At 53.4% G+C, this 27,297-nt stretch overlaps 2 protein-coding genes across 9 annotated transcripts in view; one reads left to right on the top strand and one right to left on the bottom strand.

Moving 5' to 3' along the window:
* Nucleotides 1-535: 535 nt before the first annotated feature.
* PPP1R7 (protein phosphatase 1 regulatory subunit 7) lies at nt 536-21,136 on the bottom strand. 4 transcript variants are annotated; one of them, XM_036857535.1, is made up of 11 exons: nt 21,008-21,053; nt 18,570-18,631; nt 18,002-18,142; nt 14,932-14,987; nt 14,157-14,222; nt 13,454-13,584; nt 12,867-13,029; nt 11,288-11,404; nt 10,304-10,408; nt 6,853-6,939; nt 536-836 (listed from the first exon to the last, which is right to left on the bottom strand). In XM_036857535.1, the coding sequence occupies exons 2-11, from the start codon at nt 18,577-18,579 to the stop codon at nt 660-662; spliced, it is 1,053 nt and encodes a 350-aa protein (XP_036713430.1). In that variant the 5' UTR covers nt 18,580-18,631; nt 21,008-21,053; the 3' UTR covers nt 536-659. The 4 variants fall into 4 exon arrangements, with proteins under 4 accessions (XP_036713430.1, XP_036713428.1, XP_036713429.1 ...); XM_036857533.1 differs by lacking the exon at nt 18,570-18,631 and having other exon boundaries at nt 21,008-21,136; XM_036857534.1 differs by lacking the exon at nt 18,570-18,631 and having other exon boundaries at nt 18,014-18,142; nt 21,008-21,136.
* Nucleotides 19,499-27,297, top strand: part of PASK (PAS domain containing serine/threonine kinase) — a 41,585-nt gene continuing 33,786 nt past the window's right edge. For 3 of the 5 annotated variants that reach the window (XM_036857523.1, XM_036857527.1, XM_036857526.1), the window contains exon 1: nt 22,003-22,071. The gene's annotated coding sequence lies outside the window, so the exon portion shown is untranslated. Of the gene's footprint in view, nt 19,712-20,274; nt 20,378-21,202; nt 21,256-22,002; nt 22,072-27,297 lie in introns of those variants that run through there. The other 2 variants (XM_036857524.1, XM_036857525.1) reach the window with 2 other exon arrangements.

The following is a 27,297-nucleotide window of genomic DNA, read 5'->3' as shown; positions in this document are numbered from 1 at the left end:
CAACACAACAGTGGGGTAAGAAGGGGAAGCAGTATTCGAGTGGCCATGAGGGCAGCTCTCTGGAGACAGTCCTTGCAGAGAGACTCAGGCGGGCTCAGACCCGCCAGCGGCCCAGCACAGTGTGCGCGGAGGCGGCTCCTCCTACCCCGAGGGCTGCGGGCGGCCACTGCTCTTTTAGAGAGCGCTGGGGGTCAAGGCACACAGGGCTGAGTCATCCTTTGCCTGCAGGTTTGTTTTTTAATATGTAAAATAAAAAAAGTTTGGCATCAACTGGTCTAAGAGGCTACAAAACTCTGGGCTGACAGGCCCGAGGGCCCCTGGACGCCCGGACGCCCCCCGGGCACGCGCTCCCAGACCTGCCGTTTCACCCTCTCAGGCGGGCTGTGACCTCCCTCTGAGAGGAGGAAACAGAGAGAGACGGGTCGCGAGCAGCGCCACGGGTGGCACAGGGCTGTCGGCCACTAACTCGGAATGCGGACCGGCCGGAGATAACAGCACAGGCGTCCAGGTGGGGAGCGGCACCGCACACGGCAGCTTTCACTCAGTGCCTTTTTATTGCCATTGGGTTTGTGACCGTTGATAGAGTGATGATTTTAGGAGCAACGGGTAGACTAAAAAACCGTGGCTGGGAGGCTCTCGGAAGAGAGGGGCCAGGAGCTTCAGAACCTGACGAAGGTGGCGTCGATCTGCCGCACAGTGGGGAGGGCCAGCATGATCTTCCGCCGGTACTGGGGGTCCTTCTGCAGGGGGTTCCGCTCCAGGTACACCGTCTCCAGGCTCTTGGCGCCCTTGAGCTCGTCCAGGTCACTCCAGCAGTCCAGGAGGTTGTCGTTCATCTGGGGGAACACGCGCACATCGGAGAAGCCTTAGGGCGCTACAGCCCCGCACCACGCCCCTCCCTTCAGAACACGACAGCCCTGCCCCGCCCCCTTCAGGACACACCAACCCGGCCCCCCAGCCTCTCCACGTCGGGCACGAGGCCCCCACTCAGAAGAGGGGTGACCAGCACCTCACGGGGCCTTCCATCCATCACGGCACATCCTGGCCAGGCCGCGTCTCACACGGGATGAACCTGGACACGGTGCCACGACAGGGGCAAATCCACGTTCAGTCCAGCAGAGGGAAGACGGAGCAACACGACCCCACCCCACCCCGTCTCCAGGCAAAGTGTTGCAGCCGGTTCGGCTGTATTTTCTACAAACCATCCTCAGCTATTGTCCCCAAGGCCTGACTATGCGCTCTGATGACAACACGGCCGACAGACCAGAGGTCGCTCGCCGGACGCTCACGGCGCGAGGGGCCTTGATGGCGTGCACCCCCGGGACACCCAGCGCCCGCCTCTGTGGCGGAAATGCTGCGCCACGGCTGATCCCGTCCGGGATGCGCCACGTCAGGAGGCCCCGTCCTGGCTCTGCTGAGGCCTGCGGGGCTGGGGTCTGTGGGTGGGGAGACCTCTCACTTTTCAAACCACCATCAAGGCGAGGGCACTTAGGGCCTCTGGGTTGGAGCACCCGTCACCCGGCTTGGTCCACACCTGTCGCGTGGATGCCGCGGCCCTTCTGCTGGGGCTCCAAGAGACCAGTCTTCAGTTTCCAAAGAATATGGCAGACGGACAAGTGAACACAAACCAGAGAGCTGCCTCTGTGAACGTGAGACGTGCCCTGGAGGGCCGGAGTGGAGGGCGAGGGCAGGGGGCTCGGACGGCACCCGCGGGGACGTCACCGTCATGGCTCCCGGCTGTGCTGTGCCAGCGAACGCTCAGTAACGGGCTCCCAGGAAAGCCGAAGAGCCCCGACGTGCCGTGTCCGCCAGCTTCTGGGGCTCATTTCACGCTGACCGCAGCACCGGGCAGGGAGGCGCACGGCAGGCTCCAGCACGTCGCCACCCGTGACAGGTGACAGGCGACAGGGCTGGGTGTGCAGGGCGGGCGGGGACGCTGCCGCGAGTGGATGCCCCGCACCTGCTGCTCTCACCCCCTCGCTCCGGCCGCGCCCCGTTCTAGAAATCACGCCTCAAGAGACACCAGGCCCGGGGCCCGCCATGCACACAGTGGTGGGAGGGGCGGACCTGTTCCCTCTGAACCTGTGAGGGCGGAAGCGGGGTGGCCGAGGTTACACGGCAGCAGCCCCCCTCAGAGAAGGTATGACACCTGTCCGCGTGCGGGAGATGAAGAAGCGGAGGCCCTTGAGGGTCCCGTCCACGGCCACTTGGTGGGGACAGTGCAGAGGGTTCGAGCACTGACCAGGCACTGGATTAAGTCTCTTGAGAGAAGGGCCCAGTTTCGCTGCAGCACCGGGGTCTCCAGGGAGGGAGAGGATGTCGGCTGCGCCGCAGAGCGGCTGTGTGGTGGGGTCTTCGGGGGGGCTGTGTGGTGGGGTCTTCGGGGGGAAGGTGAGAGCAGCCTGGAGGTGGGAGTGAGGACCGAGAGACCGCAAGCCACCTCCAGGTCCAGGGCTACGTTCACAAACGGTGACTGAAAACCTAGGCTTGGCTTCTTATGACGACTTTTCCTTGAATACAGATCACATTTTCCTATTGTACATCTAGTGATTTTGGGTTGAACAGTGGACATCAGGGCTAAGACGGTGTAGAGACTGCCACAGGCTTGGTTCCACACTTCTTCAGGGCGGGTCTCCAGGAAGTCAGGCCCCTCTGACCTGGTGGCAACCAACCTCCAAACTCTGCCTCCTCTGGACACACTGCTGAAGCTTGCTTCTAGGCTTTATTAGGGTGGGTTTGGAGGGTGTCGTGTCTGAGACTGTGGTCCTTACCCCTAAGGCCTGGCCCGTTTGGTGTCTAGCTGGATGTCAAGGGTGTTGGTGAGACCTCCACCTGGGCAGGGCTGGAGCTCCATCGTCCCCCAGCTCTGCTCTCCTCCAGCAGAGCTCGTGGGTGAGCCGCGAGCGGGGTGGTCTCGTGCCCAGACTGCCCACCACTCAGCCACAGACTGGCAGGCGACCCCCACGTGGACTTCCGGGGCCCTTCTCTGCACAGCTATCCCCTCTCTCCAACACCTTGTCCTGAAGAGTCCAGCTGCCATGAACTTCGACCTCTGCGTCTTCAGCTCCACAGAACTGCAGTGTTCCGCTTAGGAAGCTGGTCCTAGGCAGAGCAGGGCAGCCCGGGGCTCACTGTGCCACCCCCGTTCTCAGGGCCTGCGGCCTGCTGTGCGCTGCCCGAACAGAGCAGCCTCGGGCCTTGGGGTCTGTTCATGGCGGGAGGGCTACTCTGGCACCAGTTCCACTGTCACAGCCAGTCTTGTCTTTAACAACTTACTGCACATTATGAATCTCTCACAGAGATTCTCCTAGATTCTCCCAGAGAGTATACAATGCAGGGTTTCTCAGACTCGCCTATTTAAGGAATGCTATTTTCACAGAACTTCATGTGGGCCTAGTGTGCCACGTGCTTTGGGAAAGCCAGATTTCCAAAACCCAGAGGCTGGCCTTGTGGAGGGCCCGAAGCCTGCTCCTGAGCACGGAGTCATGGAGGACCCGAAACTCAGACCAGGACTCACAGGTGCCTCCACCGCAAAGGGAGACGAGCTCTCCCAGGATAAAGCCTTCAACAGTATTCTGTTAAGCGTTAGTCTACGACACTCCTCTTGTACAACGTGAGCTGCCCATGTGGCCAAGGCAAAGTGTGCAAAATCAGAACCAGAGCGAAGCAATATCCCCCGTGGCGTTGGCTGCAGCTGCTCGGTTACCGGAAAGAGGCCACTGCAGCGGAGAATCACGAAAAAGACGCGCATGCCTTAAGCACTTTTACCTTGAAACGTGCAAGCAGCACATTCATTTAATAAAGGCAGCAATATTACATTGCTTAGGAGAAGTAAGATCTTTTCGCAGCAGAATCTACTTAGAAACCTTCTCCTACTCTGCTGGCGCTGACGCTCCGGCAGGGCCTCCTCTTCTTTCTCAATAGAGTCGTTTGTGCCTGACACACACTGTGCGCTTCCTGTGTCACATGTCACGGCATTTCCAATGCCACCGTGCCGTTAGTCCCCGGTGGTGCGCTTACTATCTTTATAAACCCCAGGTCTTATAGTTTAGGGTATTCCACAGTACAGCCAGCCACAGGGCAGTTTTCTCTAGGATTTAGTAAATGTGGACCTGGGAGTTTTACTCACCACCAATGGCACATTGTAAAGGATGTCTTTGACACAGGTAACTTTCAGAGATTCTTTTTTTTTAAAATACATTTATTTATTTATTTTTGGCTGCGTTGGGTCTTTGTTGCTGTGTGCAGGCTTTTTCTCTAGTTGCGGTGAGCAGGGGCTACTCTTTGTTGTGGTGCGCGGGCTTCTCATTGCGGTGGCTTCTCTTGTTGTGGAGCACGGGCTCTAGGCACATGGGTTTCAGTAGTTGTGGCGCGTGGGCTCAGTAGTTGTGGCTCGCGGGCTCTAGAGCACAGGCTCAGTAGTTGTGGCACACGGGCTTAGGTGCTCCGCGGCATGTGGGATCTTCCCGGACCAGGGTTTGAACCCGTGTCCCCTGCATTGGCAGGCGGATTCTTAACCACTGCGCCACCAGGGAAGTCCCCAGAGATTCTTATCTTTGTATTTTTCCAAAATGGAACTCAAAACCATTCACCTGTATTGTCTCCACAGAAATTCCAGGATCTCTGGAAGCCTCATTGAGGGAAGAAAAAAAAAGGTCTTTATGTCTCTTTTTTCAATTTCTGCACAACTGAGACGTAAAGGAGCAAGGTGTGGGGTGTGACCTTCCAGGTACGCCCGTCTTCTTAAAGAGTCTCCCAGAAGGTACAATTTTTAGTTTTTTCCATCTAGAATGTTTCCCACTTCCTTCTCTCATTCTTTTTCTGTTAAAGGAAGCCGACCTTCAAAGCCACCCAGCTCCTTGCCGTGCAGGAGGCCTCGCTCTGGGTTCAGCCGCCTGCTTCCTGTGGTGCCACCTAGCTCGTTCTCCCAGACCCTCTACTTCCTGACAACTGGAAGTTAGGTCTACATGCTTGGTTACATCACACTAAACATTTTTGGCGAGCACACTTCATAGATGAAGCACATCGGGGGACACAAGGCATGAGGCTGTCCCACTATCAGGGAAAAGTTTGATCCTGTGGACACACTGGCGACACCCAGATGTCTCTGGGGAGCACGTTTCCCCTTTGAAATCAGCAAATTCTCGGGGGGGTGATACTTGGCACATGTGCGAACACCCTGCTCGTCCACGGTTTTAGCGTCTGGTGATGATCCTGCCTGAATCCCGGACTGGAATTCTGCTACAGAACATCACCCTGGCTGACATTCCCCAGCAGATTTTCTCGTGGTTTTCAAGACCCAAACTTCATAGGATGTATGCATTTCCCATTACAATGGTTTTTGGTGGCTGATATTTATATAGAAAATTTACATTTACTTCCCCTCAAATTCAGTAACATTTTAAACAAAATTGAGGTGTGGGAGAATTCCCAAGATACATTTCCTACACAACAGAATCACTTCAACAGAGGGGACGTGTGCCTTGTATGTTGCTGGCATCAAAGAAGGTGTCTGTTACTTCATACAAAGCTGGGGTTCAAGAGAGAGCAAGGGGGAGCCCCTAGGAGACAAGCCAGTCTTTTCATAACCCCGTCACAGGGGTGGAATCCTGTTTTCTGCTGCACTCTGTCGGCTGGAAATGAGTCACTAGGGCCAACGCACACTCCCGGGGGGGGGTTACACACGGCGTGAACACCAGCGCCTCGTGGTGGGTCACAGTCTGCCTTCTTGCACACCTAGCGCTGTCTTACTGCCGGGCGCCCTGGGTGCTGGACTAACCCCAGCCCTCCGTCTCTGGACTCCTCTTCTGGTTGTGCGGATTCTCTGCGTGGTTCCCTGGCCTCTTCAGAGCCAAATCCCTTCGCTCCAATGCAACCAGCTTACCGCCAGCCACACCTTCCTCCGGGGGTGGGCTGCACACCAGACCCCCGGCTCACGGTGGCTCGCTCGGACCCCGCAGCCTCTCAAAGGCTGGTTCTGGTCTTCCCAGACTTGCGCCAGCAACACGTGCTGACAACGCCCACGACTCAGTGCTACCACTAAGGGGCAAGGGACATGCTCACAGCAGGCCACCTGTGCTCTAGGGAAACCGGGACGATCTCGTAAGATGAGGAAAGGAAAGCACACAGGACACAAGCAGGGTCAGCAGGACGGCTAGACAAGGAAGAAGCACGCCTTAGGCGCAGCACGAATCTTGGATCAGACCGAGCGCATCCGGACGACGCTCACTTTGCGCATGGCAGTCACCGGGTGGAACGTGTGGTGGCGCCTGCAGGGGCCACCAGGCAACAAACCTGCTTCAGGAGGACACCCGTGTGGAACCCTGACACTGAGGCCTTCGGCTTGGGGGTCATCCTGCAACCCCCTCAGAGGAGTCTCAAGACATCTTAGGCCCTGTTTCTCTTCCTATGGGCTCGGTGACACTGCTCCTGAGACAACACTGTCACTACGAGGCAAACACAAGGCACATTCCGGGATGACTGACTGCAGAGCCCAAGCGACACCTCCTTCCGTGGTGCCGGTACACACCTGCGCTGGGTGCACTGGCCCCTGGGCTGGGTCTGGAAGCCCTTTAGTCATGTGGCAATCCTCGGGTCTAACCATATACTGTGCAGGGCTTCTCACACTTTCATGTGAACGGCAATCACCCAGAATCTTCTAAAACGCCCATTTTGGTTTGGTCTACATCTGGGGTGTGGCGGGGCCCGAGATCCCGCGTGGGTACCAAAGTCCTACAGCCCTGCCCGCAGTCCCATCCCAGGCCACAGCCTCCAGGGCTGGAGCAAACGGCATTTCACTCGGCAGGACCAGTTCAGGTGAAGTGTCATCAGCCCCTTGTGTATTAAACTTACCCAGAATTCCTGCAGCTCTGTTAGATGGCTGATATTTTCAATCTTTTTGATTCTATTTGACGCAATGTCCAACATCGTGAGTTTGTTCTAAAATAAGGAAATAAAATTTTTCCTGGATTACCTCAGGTCAACAATGAGCACGCGACCATGCACATAGTGTTGGGCGCTGAGCTTAGAGCCATGAGGCGAGCTGCCCTCTCAGGACAGGAGCGTGCTAGCAGGGGGATGGCACTGCCCACCTCCTGCAACCTCCCTGCCCACCCCCAGACCAGGCCAGCTGACACAGGGTCCTCACGACCGCCTCACTGAGCTCTCATCATTGGGATCTGAAACTAGTTCCTTCAGATTCCAAGCCCCAGGCTCCCAGATCCTGGTCCACAAGGACCCCAGCGACACGCCCGGTCCCGGGAAGAGCAGCTAACACGAGGCCGGGGCTCGGAAGAGGGGTAACAGTTGCAGCAGCATTTATTTAGTGCTCAACCCAAGGAAACATACAATTCCAAGTGATCCTTAGAACAGTGTTTCCTTCTTCTCTTAGGGCTGAGGAACCTGGGGCTTGGCGGGGGTGAACGGGCCCTCCTTCCAGCACAGGAGGAAGGGCAGAGAGGGACGCCTGGGCGCTGAGGGACACTGGCCTGGGATTTACCGCTGATGGGAGAGAAGAAGGGGGGCTCAGCCCCACTGGGGACAGCGTCCGGGCTCGCCCGCTGCGGGGCAGGCATCGCACTGTCTCGTGGGGACAAGGCTGTGCTCGGCCCTCTATTCCAGAAATGTCCAGCAGACGCCTACTTCCCAGCACACATCAGCTAAGCCCAAGGAATTTTTTTTAAAGTTCACAGAGTTTCAAGATTTAACAGAATAAGATTGTAGTGAAAACGAAGTCTTTAAAAGCTTGCACTGCTTGCTGAAGTATGTTTAACCAGACCAACTAGCAAGTTTTTCTAAAATCAAAAGGGAAACATTACAAGTTGGTTGACAGCCCCCGACAATACATTCTCTTCCTCTCTGCTCGTTTCTGATGGAGGCTTGCCTTCTTACATTTTCTACTGTGTTCCTGGGATTCTGACTCCAAATACCAAGTTTTAAGGGAAAGTTAAAAAAGAAGTCTCAATAAAATAAAAACAAAACCCACACACACACACACACACACACGAGCAGGCAGCCAGAAGCTCTGCTGATCCAGAAGCGCTCCGGCCCTGGCCTCTGACTCCTCGAGGGCCGGGCACAGCGGCCTGCGCCCTCTGGGCACAGACGCGGGTGAGGAGCTCTTCCACTGGCTTCTGTTGGGCTCATGGCGTCCGCTCAGATAGTTGGGTGACTACAGCGGGCTAGGAGGCGCCTGCCTGCGGGGCTCGGCGACTTTCAGAGCAAACAGGGACTCGGGAGAACTCTGCAGAAGGGGGCCACCATGGGCAGCAGGGCGGGGCCAGGGCAGGCCCGCTGCCCCCTGCTCTGCGGTGCTGGGCGGCGTGGGATGTGTGAGCGCAGGAACTGGCCAAGCTAAAGTGTCTGCGGCCCGCGGCAGGATGTGACCCTTGTGCAGCCCCAGCGGAAGGGCTCAGCACCAGGGGCACCCGGCTGCCAGAACTGGCCCCAAACCTCCAGGCACAAGGATTCCGTCATGCGCTCAATACTACCTCGTGTTTTCCTGGGGAGCTGGACAGTGTTTTGAAAGCTCATTCAAAAGCAAACCAGTAAGAATTGCTTAAAAAAAAAAAAAGGAAGGAGACAGGGTGGGGAGAGCACACACAGGAGAGATTACAACATCCACAACTGCAGACATCCCCGCTAGACCCACAGGAAGACGACCCAGCACACACAGGGGAAAACAGAGGCAGCACCCGGGCACTGGGGGAGGACTCAGCTGCAGGGTCAAGATGGTGGATCTGCCATTTGGGAAAAGGATACTTACTGCCTGACCTCACACCACAAAGGTAAATTCCAGATAAATTAAGAGATAAAGCTTAGAAGAAAGTATAGGTATTTGATCAAAGATATTGATCAAATTGTATTGAACAAGTATAGGTATTTGAACAAAGATGTCAGAGGAAAGCCTGTCTCATTTGATTACGAGAATCTTACAATGATTACCTTTAAAGCCACAACTGCTTTTTTTTTCTGTTTTGTCGCAGAGGCCCCAAAAGGGTCCGGTGCTGATCCCAGACGGAGGTGCAGCGCTCCTACAGGGACAAGTCTAAGCTCCCGCCCCGTCCCGTGTGCCTGGGATCCTGCTGCTTGCTTGCGCCACACCGCTGCCATGCCCTCTCCCGCGTGGACCCTCCGCTGACCGTGGGGACCGGCGGTCAGGAGCCGGAGGGGACACCGCCCAGCTCCAACCACACGGCCTCCGTACGGCCGCACCTCTCAGAACCTGGCCTCAGCCTCCCGTTCTGCACCGGCCGAGTGTGCACCCAGTTTACACACCAGCTCTGTAAACTCTCAGTGTGATTCGAAGGCAGGGAAAGGCGACCAGACTCACTGTAGGCAAGTCCTAGCTTTTCCAAAATTTTGCATGTAGATGTTGGTGAAATGAAATTCAGAACGTGGATTTCCCCTGAAAACATGACTAATGGTGACTAGGCCCAGGGGCTGAGGCACAAAGGCCAAAGGAGGCTTTACGAAGACTGAACGCTGCGTTTACAACAACAGAAGTGGCCAGTCTGGTTACACTTGCTGACAAGTCAACAAAACAGGAAAAAAAACCCAGTAAAATTGAATGAGTAAAAGTATTTTATTTGTCTTGAATACTGCACTGAGGAAAAGCAGGTTTGCCTGCAGGCAGCTGAGGGGCGCAGGGGCTTCCTGGGGGCTCAGGGCCAGCGCTACCCCTCCCTGCCCAGCGCCCCTAAGGCTGTCCTGTGCTGGGCGGGCAGCGCTGCTGACGGGCGGGTGGGAGGGAGCGAGACTGCAGGATCCGGGCCGGCGCCGCTGCTGCCGGCCCCGCGGGCTGGGAAGTGCGTGGCCGGGAGCGGGAAGAGAGGCTGGGCTGCTGACGCCCACTAGCCCTCCGTGGGACAGGGGCACCTAGGAGCAGCTGGGGTTTCCTTTTTTCTTAACTTTAATTTTTTTTTGGCCGTGCCCCGCGGCATGTGGGATCTTAGTTCCCCGAGCAGGGATCGAACCTGCGCCCCCTGCATTGGAAGCGCAGAGTCCTAACCACTGGACGGCCAGGGAAGCCCCCGGGGTTTACTTTTTAAAAATCTTCCCCAACGCCTACAGGGCCATGCAGTGAATCCACCCCCGCGACACACAGCTCAGCTCAGTGCCCGCTCAGGGCTGAGCAGAGACCGCCTGCGTCTGTGTTTCCCAGCGTGAGGAGGGATGGAAAGGTCTCTAGGACAGACCCCAGAGGCAGCGAGTCCCCTCGAGAGCCACCCGGAGGCCGGTGTGTGCTGCCTGCCCGTCGGGCACCCCACGCCCCCACTGCCCCACAGGCGGCCGGCGGGCTTACATTGTTGTCCAGGCCCTCCATGACCTCGATGCCGTTGTGGCTGAGATAGAGCTCCCGCAGGTTCACCAGGCTCTGCAGGCCCTCGATCTTGGTCAGCCGGTTGCCCTGCAAGAGGGAGAGTCAGAGCAGCGAGGGCGCGCGAAGCCGCGTGGCTTCTGGGAAGCGGGGCTGCTCACCGCGGGCGCCTGACGGCGGGGCCTCCGGATGCCACTGTGGGAACGGGACTCACACACACAGAAAAGCAAGACCGAAATCCGGGCTCTGCTGTACTGGGCTGAAGCTCATCCGCGGGGTTAAAGGCTTTTATGCAAAGCACTCACTTTTTCATCTACTTGGGGAAGGTCTACCTCAATTAATTTAGTAATTCAAAAATGTCAGAATCACAGAATACTTTAAAATAAAATCAGTTCTCATTTCTTTCAGCATCTACTATAACTCAAATTAAAGCCTAACGCCCTCTTCTTTTTTTTTTTTTTTCCCTCTTCTTAAAGAAGTCTGTGCAACGTCTGCTTTCCAAAAGGCACCTGTGGTTTTAGGGGACCTGCCACACGGAGGTCCTGTCCCCAGAGCACCCCCCCACACCCCACCTCAAGGGCCTGGTGCCACTCGCCTGCTCCTGACAAAAAGGAACAGGAGTTGAGGCACAGCCACGCGCTTCCCAACCCCCGAGACAGGCTGCACGCCCTCTGCACGGACGCGGGAGGGTCGCTCCCACCATGGAGCCCAGCACTGTAGGTTCTGGAACGAGCTCCACCTTCTGAAGAGACCCTCTGGCTAAAAACCAGCTCGGACTCTTATTAGGAAAAGGAGCGTGATGCTTAGAGAATGAAACCGCGGTCCAGCGTGTGTCACGCACGTCTAAGGTCGGTGAAGTATAATGTCTCAATCGCTCACTGACGGTGAAACAGAGAGCCGATCAAAGCCCGGGCCCTGGGCCCGCAGGACAGGGGCGGCAGGGGCGGGGGCGGGTAGGGCGGTCAGTACCTGCATGCTGAGGACTGTCAGGTTGGTGAGTGCGTCCAGGTTCTGAAGCTTAGTGATCTTGTTTTTCCCCAAAAACAAACTCTCCAGGTTGGTTAACGCGTCAATATTTTCAATTGCCTGTGAAAATCAGGACAGGGCAGCACTTAGCTACCTGGTGAAGAGAAAGGTCTCTGGGCAAGGAGAGAGAGCTACCCGGGGCGTCGGGCAGGTACTTTTCCACTCTGGAAAATTTCCCATGCAACCTCACGTGAAAGCACAACATGAGAACACAGAAAAGGTGGGGGTGGGAGCAGGGCGTCAAGGCCCCCCCTTACTTGGGCTCACTCCCAGACCTCGAGTTTCCAGAGCCCTGGAGCTCTCGGGACTTCTCAGGTCCCTCTAGTCCTAAAATTCCGAGTTGCCACATTATTACGTGACTCTATGTAGGGTTTGTTAAAATGCATTCCACAGGAGAGAGGCGCTGGGAGCTCTGGCCTTGGGATGCCCTACGGGATTCCTGGAGCAGGTGCTCCCGTTCCCTGACTCTCTGCCCCTCTTCCTGTTTCTGCCACCTGCTTCCTTGCTTCTCCTTGCTCCTTGCCGGTGCTCCGCCATTCAGCTGGAGATGGATCTCCCGCAGCGCCTCGGGTAGCAGCCGGTTTAATCAACGCCCACTGACCAGGCCTCAGTCCGCGCCCTCCTCTGAGTTCACTGCTCTCCCAGAACAGGTTAACGATTGGCTTCTTCAGCAGACACTAAATGACCAGACCATGTGCATGGGAACACAGTGGGGCCTCCAGCAAGTGCAGACCGAGCACCCTGTCTGGCCCTTCACAGCAAGACGTGGCTGGGGGCAGTCTACGAGGACGATGCAGAGGGAGGGCGTCCTTAACTGCTACGGCCTGCATCCATTCGTGACGAGCCACCTTTCTCTCGGAAGATTCCACAGAGAAATACTCGATAAAATGCTGACATCTGGGCCACTGTCTAGTTTTAAGTGTGCTGCTTTGCTATTTTCAGCCATATCGCCACCATCGTCATGAGAGGCCCTTTGCCAGAACCACTCTCCTTGGTCTGCATCCTGCCCAGCTCATGAGGGCCAACCTGGGCTGACCAGTGTGCTACGAGCTTCCAAAAGTTGGACGGAGGGGCACTTGCGACACACAAGGAGGGGAAGAAGTGCTCGGAAGCCCCTGCCCCCAGCTGCCCAGCAAGGGAGGACAGGCCAACCGAGCCCCAGGCTGCGTGCACCTTCCTGCGGCCCTGGCGTGGGGCGAGGCCCCGGCAAGCCAGCCCTCTGCTGCCCTGGGACACTTTCACTCTGCAGTACATTCAAAAGCAAAGCGTTTGGGGCTGATCAGCTCACCTCAGGCAGAACCTAATGGAATGGTTTGGTAAGAATCACGTCATGGTTTGAATGGGGAGCAAGTGAACTCTATGTGCAGAAGAAAGGCTAGACCACTGCACCTGGGCACACGCTCTTATTAATACTGACCTCCAGTCAGCACTTTTTCTTATGAAAAATACAGCCGACCACATACCCTGCACCCACACCGTCCAGGCCACGCTGCCGCCACGCTCCCGCCACGCTCGCACCTACCCGGATGCGGTTGGACCCCAGCTCCAGCATCTGCAGTTGATGTAAGCTGCTTACGTTCTCAATTTTATTGATTTTATTGTTGACCAAGAAGAGCTTTTTCAGTCGTGTCAACTTATCAATTCCTTCAATGTTTCTCAGTAGATTAAAAGAAATATCTAGAATCCTGGGAACAGGCAAAACATTTATTAACGAGCGCAGATCACACAGAACTCAGAATGTAATTAACTTAGAGGCAGCACCCCAACCTGGGGGACCGAGCCTCACCCGGGGGCGGGGGCAGAACCCTGTGGCTGCCCAGGAAGGCCTGGGAGAGCTGGGGGGCAGCCTGCAGGCTCCCGAAGCCTCTGAGCTCACAGGACGGCGCTGAGGGCAGAGGCCAAGTCCTCCCCGAGGAGCCCAGCCAAAAGCCTCCACAGGCTTCGTTTGCAGGCTGGGACTGTGGGCAAGCCAACGCACCCCTGGAGCCAGGTGCAGGGCAGGACCCTGGGGCAGAAGCGGCCTCCCTGGGCCTGAGAGCTGGGGCCCAGGGCTGGCTCTGGGGAGGCTGGACGGGCCCCGCCGTTGTCTCCCTGGGTCTCACGACTCACTCCAGCTCTGTCAGTCCCTCCAGGTTCTCAATCTTCTTGATTTGGTTGTCGTAAAGATCCAGCTCTCGAAGACTCTGTAGCTCCTCTAGATTCTCAATGCATTTAATTAAATTTTGACGGAGGCAGAGAGTCTAGGGGACAGAAAGAGGGCAGCTGACATAGGCAACAGGGAGGCCAGGAGAAAGTACACGCTGTTACAGGACAGGCCTTCCGGGTGGGAGGATGCGGTTTTCCTTCCCGTTTTCCAGAAAGCTGCTGGCCTTGGAAAGGATGGGCAGGCACCCGAGGGAGGCTGGAGGCAAGCCCCGTACCGAGCAGACCTACTCAGTGAGGGAGGCAGCGGGCAGCAGAGGGAACCCTCAGCGGCTCGATTCTGAAAAACAGACGGGGCTGAAGCGAGCTAAGGACTGCACGGGCTGGGGAGTGCGCGGCTGCGGGCGGGCTCCGACCTGAGGCACTGCAGGCGGCCGCACGCCCGAGCCACCGCTTGAACCTGGGGCGAGCCACCCAGCCTGCCGTCTGCCCTAGCAACCCTGCCAGGCTCAGGGGGAAAGGTGCCCGACGGCAGCTCCCGGTGCGGCCTGGCACCTTTGCAAGGACTGTCCCTTGCGCGGAACTGACTCTGTTCTGGGTTTATCTATGTCCTTCGGGCGGGACGGACTCTGGAGTGTCACCTCCCGTGCAAGGATCGAGTTCCTCTCACCTTCACTTTCTTCAGCACCTCGAACCCTTCAATCTTTCCAATGCGATAATGATTCAAATCAACGTCCTGAAACAAGACAAGACCTAGCTCAGCTGTAGGCAAGCGCCTGAAGACATGCTTCCTGGAATCGGAGCCACGAGGAGGCCGGGCGGCGGGTGGAGGCGAGGGTGAGGGGAGAATGGGAGAAGCGCTACACGGAGTCCACGCAAACAGGGGGCAGGGACTCAGAGGCGAGCTGCAAAACGCTCCTCGGTTCAGCTTCCAGGGGAAGCGGCTTGATGTAAAACTGACCCTCCAAGCCGGTGGGATGCAAAACCTGCTCTCACCCTTTGCCCCCTTAGCACAGAGCACAAGCCCATGCTCTGAGGCCCGCGTCCCCACGGCCGGCCGGCTGCGGGCTCAGGGGAGGCCCCACGGGCCGCCTAGACACAGCGGCTGGCTCCGCCCTTCCCGGCAGCCTCCACACGTTCCCGGGTCATTAATGCGCGGTGCTTCTCAGAGGCTGGGGATGGCAGGACCCCACCATATACAATGTAATCATCTGACCCATATAATTTATGAGTCAAAGGCATTTCATGTGGTTAAACAGAAACGGCAGGTCAATCACTGGTATTAAAAACAGTGAGAACACAGGGACTCGGAGCCGACGGAGAGGCTCAGACAACTCCTTCCAGGGAGATCGCCCACGAATCTGGCACCTTCGTAAAAGACACCCTGACGGTCAGAGTGCTCCGTCACCATGCCCCCTGAGGCTGGGTTGAGCAGGCGGCATTACCTCTGCATTTCTGTCCAGGTTAATGGTTTCCATATCCACAGGCAGCTCTTGTCCTTCTGAAACAACAAGAAGAAAAGCCCATTCAGAGCCCCCAGTCTCCAGGAGGACGCAGCCCTGGCGTCTGCGGAGAGCTGGGTCGGGCTGCCTGGAGCACAGAGCCAACTCAAACGCAGAGGAGAAACCAGCAGGCAACACCCGGAGGGCATGGATGACGTGGCAGAGCCAACACCTGTCTGACAATGGTCACCTTTCAAGAGTCTCAGTTTCCTGAACTCAGCAAACGCCTCTCAACTTCCATCTGTGCCGCACAACTTCCCAGGAAGGGAAATGCAGTCTGACGCTGTTGTCAGAAAAGCCGGGGGAGGGGGAACGGTGACCGAGCCTCAAGTGGCCCCAGCCAGGGGCCGGGAAGCTGCCCACCACCACCTCCTGGTGATGCCCGAAGCTGCGTACCTGGTGGCAGCCTGCCTCCCAGTCTTTCCCTTCTTGTCTGTGACAATAAATCAGGTCATTTGAATATAGATCATGCTGGGCACATCAGATGTTCTAGGATGTGCCTTTTATTGCTTTGGAAAGTGGCCCAGCATCTACAAACACGTCTCTCTGCAAAGAGCAAAACAAAATGAAGCTCAGCTCAACAGACAAGATCAAAGAGCCTCGCTGAATAATTTAAATACACCTCTTGCCAGAGAGGACGAGGAGCCAATCCACCCTGGAGAGCGGGTCTCCCGGTCCAGGGGGCCTGAGGAGGGCGCCGCCGCTCCCGCGGTGGGGTCTGAACCTACTGCAGCACATGGTCTAAAAGGCTTAAACGCTCTCCCCAGCCTGCGTGCATTAGGGTCTGAATGAGGTCACACACTGTAGCTGGATGGCACTTCTATAAAGTCTCCGTTTGTTCTTGCAATTTGTTCTTGAAGAAACTGGGTCGCCTGCCTTGGAGAGGCGCCTCCTCGGTGACTGCTGTCTGGCCCGTGCCCCCGGGGACCGCTTGTCACGGCTACCGTTTGGCCGGCTTCCTTCAGCTGCCTCTCGCCGATGGCAACACTGCACCTGCCCCTGCGGCTGAGCGGGCTCACAGCCCCGGCCTCACGCCCCCAGCGCCCCCCCCCAGCGCCCCCCAGCGCCCCCCAGCACGGGGCGGCTCGCGGGCTGGACTGGAGGCCTCGGACAGGCACGCCCGCCGCAGGCCCAGCCTGACAAAGACGTGCTGGTGCCACGCTGGCTGAATCCACCGCGCCGCCTTTTCCATAACCATCGACAATGGCTAGTTAAAAAAGCATGTCATTTACTCTAGTTCAGCCATAGCTTTACAAGATGTCAACCAACCCAAAAATTAAATAAAAGGAGCTGGGCAAAACCAAGAGATATGCCCAAACGATCCCCCTACAAAAGACAGCACAGCCAACGGCATGAACTCAGGAAGCTGCCACGAAAGATGCGCGCCACAACAAAGGCAGGGTGTCCAGGCACATGGTCACGAGGCTTAAAGGGTTCTGTTTGTAATACATCCAGCACAGGGCCGTGCTCAAAATGGCAGCTTAACCTTTGAAACAAAGTTACCAGCCATCTTTCCAAACCTATCCTGTAGGTTTTAAGTTTTAAAACAACTTACAGAAAATAAGTGAATGGTAACAGTTGTCACGTTTGAATTTGTTTTACTTGAACTTAAGATCTAAATAAGTACAGGCAGGAGCAAGTCCTGTTTCTCTAAGGACCTATAAAGATGCACCTTCCCAGAGGACTTCCAAGCAGCGAGCGGCCTGGGAGAAAGAACAGCGGATCCAGACAAGTTGGGGTGCAGTCCAGCTGCTCCGCTTTGTAGCCGTGCACCCTTGGGCGAGTCACAGGGAGCCTGTGCTCACGAGCCAGGGGAGAGCCCGTGACAGGGCTCTGTCGACACGCCAGGCATTCAGATGTGAGGGCAGGTGACACTGCCACCGCTTGGCCTTCCTGTGACTGAGTCAGCAACAAGAGCTTTCACCCATCACTCCCGTGTACTTATTCCACCCACATCGCTTCCAGAATATCGACTCTGAAGTTCCAAAGTAATGTGACTGGTACTTTTGTGGTAATCTCCTTTTGCCTTAAAATTAGGTTGCCATAGTTACCAATCATCTTCACTGGCACAGGGCACGATGTTATTTTAAAAATTAGTTCTGTTTTTATTATCATAACGGTAATGCATAACTATTAATACCTTAAATACCCATATACTGTGTATAAATCTAGAAAATGCAGAAGGTACAAGACCCTCTCAAACCTGCTGTTTAGAGAGACTGCCCCCCCGCCCCCCGCCAGCCAACAACAGTTTGATGTGTTTTCTCTCTTAAGTAAGTAAAACTACATACTATTATTAACATTTTAAAAATAAAGATAGGATTTTAACATGCATACCATTTGTAAAAAATTTGCTTTTTTCACCTAATAATGTATCTTGGACATCTTTTTGTCTGTTTGTATGGTTTCTCTCACTCCTTTGAATGTAAACTGATTTTCTAAGCAAGCAAAGAAAACCAAAAAAAAGGCTCAGATCATAGTTTGGGAGGGCGAAAACCCACCATTACACGCTGAGAACTTACTTTTCTCATCTCTAAATGCATTTTGTTGTTGTTAATCACTAAACCAATTTAGAAGTTGATCCTCAGGCCTATAAGTATGCTGGAGCAGGACTCAGAAAGGACTAAGATACAATTAGGTTACATTACCAGGGTAGGAAAAGAAAGCACAGCAGTTAGCCAAACTGTTTATTTCAAATCTCACTTTCTGAACATGTGGTTAATAAAACAATTTTCTGGTTCTGTTTCAGATGACACATTACTATCAATATCATTAGTATTTGCCGTCAATGGAATCAGGAAAAACTTCATCCTGCCTGCAAGTGCCACAAGTGTGTAGCTGGCTCAGGGAGCACCTCAGAGGGCGCCCTACTCCCAGAGCCTACGCCCACCGCCCCTGGCCACCGAGGGCCTCCAGAGTCAGCCAGACAAACGCCCGGGCGCCACCCGGGGGCCGATCACATGCCACAGAGCCCCCCATCCTCCTCCCGCTTAGTGAGTTTAAGGTCCTTAACTTGGCCTGGTACCTTCTGGGTCCTCTTCCCCCCGCTCCTCTCCATCCTTCAGGCTGTGCGCACTGAGGTCGGCCACCATCCCGCTGCTCTGCTTCTTCCCTTCTTCATCGCCCGACTCTTCCGATTCCACCCGCCTGTCAACTGAACCCACACACATCCATAAGAACTCACACCCACGTTAGGGGGCCCTTTGAGGAACATAGAACAGATTGACATCCAGTTGGAAGTCAAAAAGACTTCATTCAAAAATGTTTGTTGAACTCAGTTCAACAAACATTTGAGTGTTTTCCATGTATGTCCCGGGTACCACCTGAGGCATCCAGTGGAGGGGGGAACTGTGGGGGATGGGAACGGGGCACAGCAGGGAGGCCACAGGGGTACAAAAGTGAGTGACATACTATTCCTGCCCTCAAGGAACTCGTGAAGAATTACCAGGTGTTCTGGAAGGCCTGGGTGGTTTGTGATTAAACGCCCTAGTGGTTAACACACAGAGAAGCACCTCCTGTCCGGCTCCCTTTTGGCCTGGATGTCCACGTAGAGGGGACCATGTGACCCTCCCGCCACATACCTTCATCCATGCTCCACTATCCATTTGGCCAAGAAAACCAGCCCAGTTCACAGGCCCACGTTCTGAAAGAAATCAAGACTAACTCAAATCAGACTGTGGGCAGCGGGGAGCTCTAGAAAAAGGAGAAGACAGCCAGTAGTGCTAAATGCCCCACAAAGTCACTGATGCTGAATGTCAGGGCACCGTGACACCAGCGCACAGTTTTGAAAGGCTGGTAAATAAATATTTTTTGAATTAGCAAATCAGGCAATGATTAAATGTGGCAGACTGGTAAAAATTCTTTGGCAAGACTGTCAAAAAATTTCCCTTTTTCCTAACTTTTTTTGCAACCTCTTTTGGAAATCTGTGGAAGACCTGGAGCACTAATGGACTACTTGGAATCATCAGCCACACGGAAAGTATTCTCTTTTCTCCCACTACAGCTTATTTACAAAGGGGTATGCTCTTTGAGGGGAAGGCAGCTATTTCACCTTTGTATCTCCTGCTGGGCCTAGCAAAGCAGCACCCAGGAAAGGACTGCTGGATAAGTCCTGATGAAATCCACCTCTAAAACCTCCAAACCCATTCCTTCTTCCCTGCCCTGGCAACTGCCTTGGGTCGGCTACTCATTACCTGTGGCCTCGGCTCCTGCCTGGCCTCCCAGCCGGCCTCTCGGTGGCTTGTCTGGCTGTTTAATCTATTCTCCGTTGCTAGGGAATCTGATCTTATTCTAAAATCCAAATCTGATCTTTGACTCCAAAAATCTCTGGAATGCCACTGACTCTTCCTGAGTTTGCATCCCGTCTCTATAGACACAGCTTTGGCATGTTATTTCCTTTTCCAAGCCTCAGTCTCCTCACCTGTAGAAGGAGCTAGTATAGTACCTGCATCTCAGAGTTGCTGTCAGGCACAAAAACATGTGCATGACACGTACGTAGACATGTAATAAATTAGTTGTTACCAGGCACAGGTGCTCAAGGCTAAGGGACAGCAAGTTCTACTGGGCAATGGCTGGTGCAGCGGAGCCCAGGGTGGGAGGGGCTTAGCTAATGAAGGGCAGCCGAAGTGAAACTTGGGACTCTCTCCCGAGGGACAGGGGCACGAGACAGCAGATCAGCACATAAGGTGACTATGCGGCACCGCGGACTATGGACTGGCTCAAGGTATCGGCAGTAGGAATGGGAGAGGTATTAAAGATTTGGAGATATTAAGGAAGCAGGGGCAGCAGAGCTTGTTGATTAATTGGATGGGTGGGAGCCGGAGAGAAGGAATTGCCTGGGTTTCCTACTTGCCATTTACCAAGACACGGAAACAGCTGAAGACAAAGTGGGAGTAGCTGGGAGGGTGGGAAGAAGGGAGATAAGAAGAGGCATTTCCCTGCTTAAAAAGACCTAACGGTCTGAAAGTCCAAGACCCTTCATGTGCTTCTCCCCTCCACCAAGGCCCTCCACGACCTTCCCTGCCAGCCTCACGGGCACTCTCCCTCGTTCAGTACGACTGTGCCACTCTTGGTTGAACTCTCCTCCAAACAGGTCACATTCCTGCACACCCCTTTGCCTTTGTGTGGTTTGTTTCACCTGAAACGACCTTTGCTCTTTCCCTCAGCCTATCTCCAACCTCGCTGACTAGTAGTTATCTTTCACGATTCAGCTCAGAGCTGGCTTTGGTTGTGCAGCCATCACTCACAAACATGCCTACTCTTCTTTCGCCGCCCCCCCTTCCCTAGCACTTGACACTGGAGACTGTGGCTGCTCTTCCGGAGCGCTCATGAGACCAGCGGATCGAAAAGTACAGAAGCACTCGAAGACATGACTGGCTCTCCAATTGCGGTAAGCGTGTGCGTGTAACTATATGCACACACAACATGCATATACTTTTTTTCAACAAAGCGCAAGAGTTTGATTTAGTCTTTTTGGAACTATGATCGCTTCGAAAACAGGAACCCGTCGATTTTGTAACTCAGCTCTTGGCTCCTGGTCACCCCTTCCCCACGAGAGGACCCTTCTCCACCCCCGCCACGTTTACCAATGACCCGACTCGGGCGAGTCCCAGGGAGCCCCGCGCCTTGTTTCCTCGTCAGCTGCCCCGCGACCGGGGACTCGCGGGGCTGGCTGAGGAACTCGGTGCGAGGCTCCCACCAGCTGGCGGACGCCGGGGCTGTGGGACCACCGCGCCCTCAGTCCCCACCCACGCGCCCAGCTCGCCCCGCCGCTGGCCCCGGCCCTAGGTCCGGCACCTCCCGGGCCGCCCGCGCCTTCCCGGCCGCTACCGCCTCAGCACGGGGTCCCGGGTCCCGGGCCACCCCCGCCCTGCCGGGTGGCAGATGTCAGGGGGCGCGCGCGGCGGGGTTCGGGCCGCGGCCGCAGGCGGGCCGCCCCGTTTCTCCCGGGCAAGGCCGGTACGGGTCGCCGCCCCCCGCCCGCTGGGCCCCTCGGTCGCCGCCCCGCGGGGCCGCTCACCCTCCATCATCTCCTGCGACTGTTGCTGGCCCGCGCCGCGCTCCGCCGCCATGTTGGCTGCTCTTCCCCTTTCCGGTATCTATCGCCTCAGGCCCCTCAGCCAATGAGGGCTCCCAGCTCAGAGCTTTCCCAGCCAATGGAATCACATGCGCTTGCGCGGCCCCATAGCCTCATGGGAGTTGTAGTCCTTCCGCGAGGCCGCGCCCCCCTCAGACCCCGCGCCGCCAGCCACACCACCCGGCGGACAGGTAATTAGCGCACGGGAGGCTTTGGAGGCGGGGAGCGGGATGAGGGCAGGGATAGTCGGGGCCGCACGCACGGAGCCGAGCCTGCAGGCGGGCGGAGAGGAGTCTGGGAGCCGCTCTGGGCTCGTGGGCTGGTGGCCGGACACGGCGGGGCGGGTCCCTGCGTGGGGCTGCAAAGTGCGGGCCAATGGAACGCATCCCCGGCCCCTCCGGGCCTCAGCGTCTGCACAATGTGGCGACATTGTCCCGGCGTCGCCGCGCGGACTGAGCCCGTGTGAAGGGGCCACTTCCAGTCAACGCTCAGCGCAGGGCGCCCGCGCTCGTTCCGGGCCCGGGGCCTGTCCGCTAGCGGGTCCGCCCGAGGTGCCGGGAGAGCCGGTCGGGGCCCGGGACGCCGACCCGGCCACTGAGGGCGCCGCAGCCCCCGTCGGCCCCCGGCCCCGCGGGCATCGTGGGCCGTGAGGGAGCCGTCCTGCGCTCCCCGCCTTCAGGTCGAGGTCTCCGAGGGGCGAGCTCCGCGCTGCTCACCCTTCCTGAGACCAGAGGAAACGGCGTCCGCGGACCGTGCTGGTGGAGACCCTGTCTCTTTTGGCTCTTCCGAGGCGCCGTAGACGGACTCCGGTGCGTCCCTAGCAACCGTTAGCGCGGGCGTCTCCTCCCGGGCTCGCTGCGTCCCCGCCCACAGGCGCCAGCGGTTGGCCCGTGGGTACTGTCAATCGGCGCCGGTCACGCTGCCATTGGTCGGTGGGGCTAGAGGCGCGGATGGGCTCCCTCCCGGCGGGTGATGGGAGCTCGGCGCGTGACTCTCTGCGGCCTCAGGTGAGCTACCTGCACAGGGGGAGCCGGCCCGCGCCCCCGCGCCGCCCGCGTTCCCTCCGTGCGGCCCGGCCGGCTGGTGGTCCGCTTGCCGCCCTGCGGCCGTTTGCCCCTGGCTGCGCCCTCGCGCGTCTCTCCGCGCGCCTCGGGGTTTTGGCCTCGGCCTGGCCCCACCTGGCGCTCCGTCCTCGCCCCTAGAGGGACTGTGTGCGCCTTGTCCCCCTACTGGAAGGGGGCCAGGAGGAGGGAGACCGCGTCTCGCTCTCGTCTCACGGCGCCCGGCACGTAGGAGCTTCTCAGTAGACGTTTGTGGGGCGAGCCATGGGCTGTAGCGCCATGTCCATGCTTCCCGACGTCCCCACTACACACCTGGGCTTTATCTTTAACCTCCTCACCAGTGTTTCTTTTCCTAGACAAGGGCCGTGGCCTTGGGATGCGGTCTTGATGACTTTTATCCCCTTACCTTCCACATCTCGCCCAGTAAACCTATATCAATTCTATGTCTAATTTCTCTTGTGGCTTCCCCTCTCCGTCTTTCTGCTGTTGCTTTAAGTTAAGACCTCATAATTTTTTGCCTGGATGACTGTAACTACCCCCTCCTCCCCCACTGGTCAGGTTGCTTCCAAGCATAGACCTCTAAATAAGATCCGTACTGCTTGGGCCGGCATAGGAGGCCCTGGGAATCCCAACCAGCTTCTCCAGGCCCATCTCCACCGACTCTCATGTGCGCTGAACTCCTCCCCAAGGGCTCTGTGGGAATCTTTCCCTTACTGTGGTTCTGCCTGGGAGGCTTCTTCACTCTACTTTGCTGGGCTCAGCCCTGCTGGTGCCTCCTCCAGGATGCCTTTGAGGACCTTTCAGGTCTGAGAGGTGCCCTTTGCTTACACCCTCCCTCGCAGCAGCCATCATCCTGGATACTCTGTAGCGTGCCTTGATGCAAGAAACAGAGAGATAGTCTCAAAATGGGTCTGACGGTGAGTGAAGTTATCGGCCCCCAAGCCTGAAGTCCAGAGGAAGGCATGTTTTACGGTAGGTTCATCCAGTGGCTCGAAATGACATCTTGCCATTTTCAGCTCTGCTCGCCACCGTGTTGGCTTCATCCCGAGGCTGGTTCTGCTCTCGGCTGTATAGCAGTGGTGGCAGCAGTTGGAGCTATTTGCTTCCCAGCGTTTGTTCTAGTGGGAGAAAGTCGGTTGCCTCCAGAAGTTCACCCATAAGAGCAAGGAGTACTATTCCAGAAGCTCCCTGCAAACCTCTCCTTCTGTTTGGTCGGGGGTGGGGAGTGTCACTCACACCTTCTGGAATCAGAACTAGCAACGGGAGTAGGATTGCTCTGAAGCACCATCAGGTGCTCTCTGGGTCCAGCTTCCCACATCTTCTGCTCAGAGTGGCTACAAAACAGAACAAAATAATAGCCCCCCCCCCCCAAAAAAAAGAAAACCCACACACACAGCAAAAAAACAACACCCATTCTAAAAACCTAGGCCTGGATTAGGCCTGAGTCAAAACTGAACTTGTAAAAAAGGAAGAAATCTAAGCCTGTGTGAAGCTAGGGTCTGTGCTCTCAGGGGCCAGCCTGGGGCTGTGGCCTGAATGTGCTGTGCAGTGCTGAACTGGCTCGGCAGACTGCAAACAGCACAGGAGGCACCAAGGGAAAACGGATTGTCTTTTCTGCGTCCACTTCTTGATTTATCAACTTTAGACACTATTTACTTCCCCCCAGGAAGGACAAAACATTTTGTTCCCTCCTCCTCTCTCCGCATTTCCTTCCTTCCTTTCTCTCCCTGTTTCTTGTCAGTTTTATTATACAAAGTAAACTTTTGTAATAGTTACAATGTATGCTGAAGAGTTTTATTACTTTCTTTTACAAAGTAAAGTTTTACAGCATTTACTGTGTAGTCTGAAGTCATAATCAAGTCTTCTGGGCTTTGTCTATAGGCTGGTTATAGAAGTGGAAAACTGAAATATGATCAAGTTGTTGTTAGTTATTGCAGAATAATTAGTGCATTGAGATGCTTAAAGAAGGAAATATCAACCTGTGACATTTAAATGTTGCTACTTGAAGGAGAGCAACACATTCTAATAAGTTTATTATTTCGCTTCTTTCTTGCTTCCTACTCACCATTTGGTTCATAGCCAGCTATTGCTTTTTAGGGTCCTGTGCGGGATATAAACATGTACATGGAAAACATCTCAATTTTACAGTATATACTAGTTGATTCATTTGCAATATTAGTCACAAATCAAAACAGTAAAGTGAACATGTTTAAACTCACCACCCAAATTAGGAACTGGGAGACCATGTGCCATTGTGCCCTCCCTCATTGCAGCTTGCTGCTGGACCCTCATAGGACATCTCCTGCCTGAAGTTTGGGTTTGTCACATAACTGTGTACCACTAAACAATATATTTAGATGAAGGGGGTGTGATAGAAGGGGAATCCTATTGCTGATAGTCTTTCGTAACTTGATTTTTTTCACTTATATTGCTAACATTTATCCTTGTGTGTATAGAATTTGTTTTCAGTGCTATAATTCATAGCATGAATATACCAGAATTTTAAATCTATTTTCTAATTGATGAATGTTTAGGTTTTTTCTTTTCTTTATTTCTTTTGCCGTTATGAACCATACAGCCTTGAATGTTCTTGAGTGTGACTTGCTACCCATGTGTAAGAATATCTATAGAATATAAATCTAAGAGTGGAAAGTACTGTCAGAGAAGGAGAATGTTTGACTTAAATTGTTTTCTAAAGAGATTATATTAATTTGTTAGCCTTCCCATTGATCCACATCTTTATCAACATTTGGTATTAAACTTTTTAGATTCTTAATTTTTGCTAATTTAGTAGGTGTAAAATTGTCATGATTATGCTAATAAAGTTAAGCTTCTTGTCATAGGTTTATAGGGTTTTCTCTTGTGAAATTCTTGTTTCTATCGCCCATTTTTCTTTTTATTTTCCTTTTTTAAAATTGAAATGTAGTTGGCATACAGTATTGGTTTCAGGTGTACAACATAGTGGTTTGACATTTATATACTTTAGGAAATGATCTCCACAATAAGTTTAGTAACCATCTGTCATAATACAAAATTATTACAACACTGTTGACTATATTCCCTACATTACATCCTTGTGACTTATTTATTGTATAACTGGGAGTTTGTACCTCTTAATCTCCCTCACCTATTTCACTAATCCCCCCAGCTACCTCCATTCTGGCCACCACCAGGTTTTTTCTCTGTACTTACGAGTCTTTCTGTTTTGTTTCTACATTTGTTTTGTTTTTTGTTTTCTAGAGCCGCATATAAGTGAAATCATATGGTATTTGTCTTTCTCTGACTTATTTTGCTTAGCATAATAACGTCTAGATCCTTCCATGTTGTTGCAAATGGCAAGATTTCATTCTTTTTTTGGCTGAGTAATATTCAATCATATGTGTGTGTATATATATATGTATGTATGTCTATATATAATTTTGTATCCTGTAACCTTACTGAATTCACTTGTTAGTTTTAATATTTTTTTGGTGGGATCTTTAAGGTTTTTAATATATAGTGTCATGTCATCTGAAAATAGTGACAATTTTACTTTTTCCTTTCCAGTTTGAATACCTTTTGTTTTTTTTTCTTGTCTGATTGCTTAGGCTTGGACTTCTAATACTATGTTGAATAAAAGTGGTGAGAGTAGGCATCCTTATCTTCTTCCCAATCTTAGATGAAAAGCTTTCAGCTTTTCACCATTGAGTATGACGTTAGGTGTGGTTTTGTCATATATGACCTTTATTATGTTGAGGTATATTCCCAGTATACCCACTTTGTTAAAATTTTTTGTCATAAATGGAAATTGGATTTTGTCAAATGTTTTTTCTGCATCTATTAAGATGATTGTAGGATTTTTATCTTTTGTCTTGTTAATGTGGTGTATCATGTTGATTGATCTGCAGATACTGAACCACCCTTGCATCTCTGAGATAAATCTCACCTGCTCATGGTGTATGATCCTTTCAATGTATTGTTGAATTCAGTTTGCTGGTATTTTGTTGAGGATTTTTGCATCTGTGTTTGTCAGGGATATTGGCCTGTGGTTGTTTTTGTAGTGTCTTTGTCTGGTTTTGGTATCAGGGTAATGCTGGCCTTGTAGAATGAATTTGGGAGTAATTCTTGCTTTTCAAATTTTTGGAATAGTTTGAAGAATATAGGTATTGACTCTTCTTGGTAGAATTCACCTGTGAAGCCATCTGGTCCTGGAGTTTTGTTTGTTGGGAGTGTTCTGATTACTGATGCAATTTCACTACCAGTAATCAGTCTGTACAGATTTTCTGTTTCTTCCTGATTCAGTCACTTGGAACATTGTATGTTTCTAGGAATTTATCCCTTTCTTCTAGATTGTCCAATTTGTTGGTGTATAACTTTTTATAGTAATCTCTTATTGTCCTTTGTATTTCTGTGGTGTCAGTTGTAACTCCTCTTTCATTTCTGATTTTATCTGTACCTTCTTTTTTTTTTTTTTCCTTGATGAATCTGGCTAAAGGTTTATAAGTTTTGTTTAATCTTTTGAAAGAACCAGCTCTTAGTTTCATTGATCTTGTTAATTTTTTGTCTCTGTTTCCACTCTGATCTTTATTATTTCTTTCCTTCTACTAACTTTGGGCTTTGTTCTTCTTATTCTGTTTCCTTTAGGTGTGATGTTAGATTGTTTATTTAAGATTTTTCTTGTTTGTTGAGGTAAACCTGAATTGCTATAATCTTCCCTCTTGGAACTGCTTTTGCTGTGTCCCATAGATTTTGGCTCATTGTGTTTCTGTTTTCATTTGTCTTGAGGTTGGTTTTTTTTTTTCTTTCCTTTCCTCTTTGATTTCTTTATTGATCCATTGGTTGTTAAGTAGCCTGTTTAGCCTCCACATGTTTGTGTTTTTCCATTTTTTTTCTTGTAATTCATTTTTCATTTCATGATGTTGTGCTCAGAAAAGATGCTTGATATGATTTCAGTCTTCTTAAATTTACTGAGGTGTGTTTGTGGCCTTTCATGTGATCTATCCTGGAGAATGTTCCATGTGCACTTCAAAAGAATGTGTATTATGCTGTTTTTGGATGAAGTGTTCTCTATATATCTATTTAAAGTCAGTCTGATCTGATGTGTCATTTAAGGCCAGTGTTTCCTTATTGATTTTCTGTCTGGATGATCTGTCCATTGATGTGACTGGGGTGTTAAAGTCCTCTACTGTTATT

This window comes from Balaenoptera musculus, chromosome 7 (genome assembly GCF_009873245.2).
Source record: "Balaenoptera musculus isolate JJ_BM4_2016_0621 chromosome 7, mBalMus1.pri.v3, whole genome shotgun sequence".
In the NCBI taxonomy this organism is placed as follows: domain Eukaryota; kingdom Metazoa; phylum Chordata; class Mammalia; order Artiodactyla; family Balaenopteridae; genus Balaenoptera; species Balaenoptera musculus.
The sequence above is the reverse complement of the archived record's forward strand: the minus strand, read 5'-3'. Positions and strand labels throughout refer to the sequence as shown.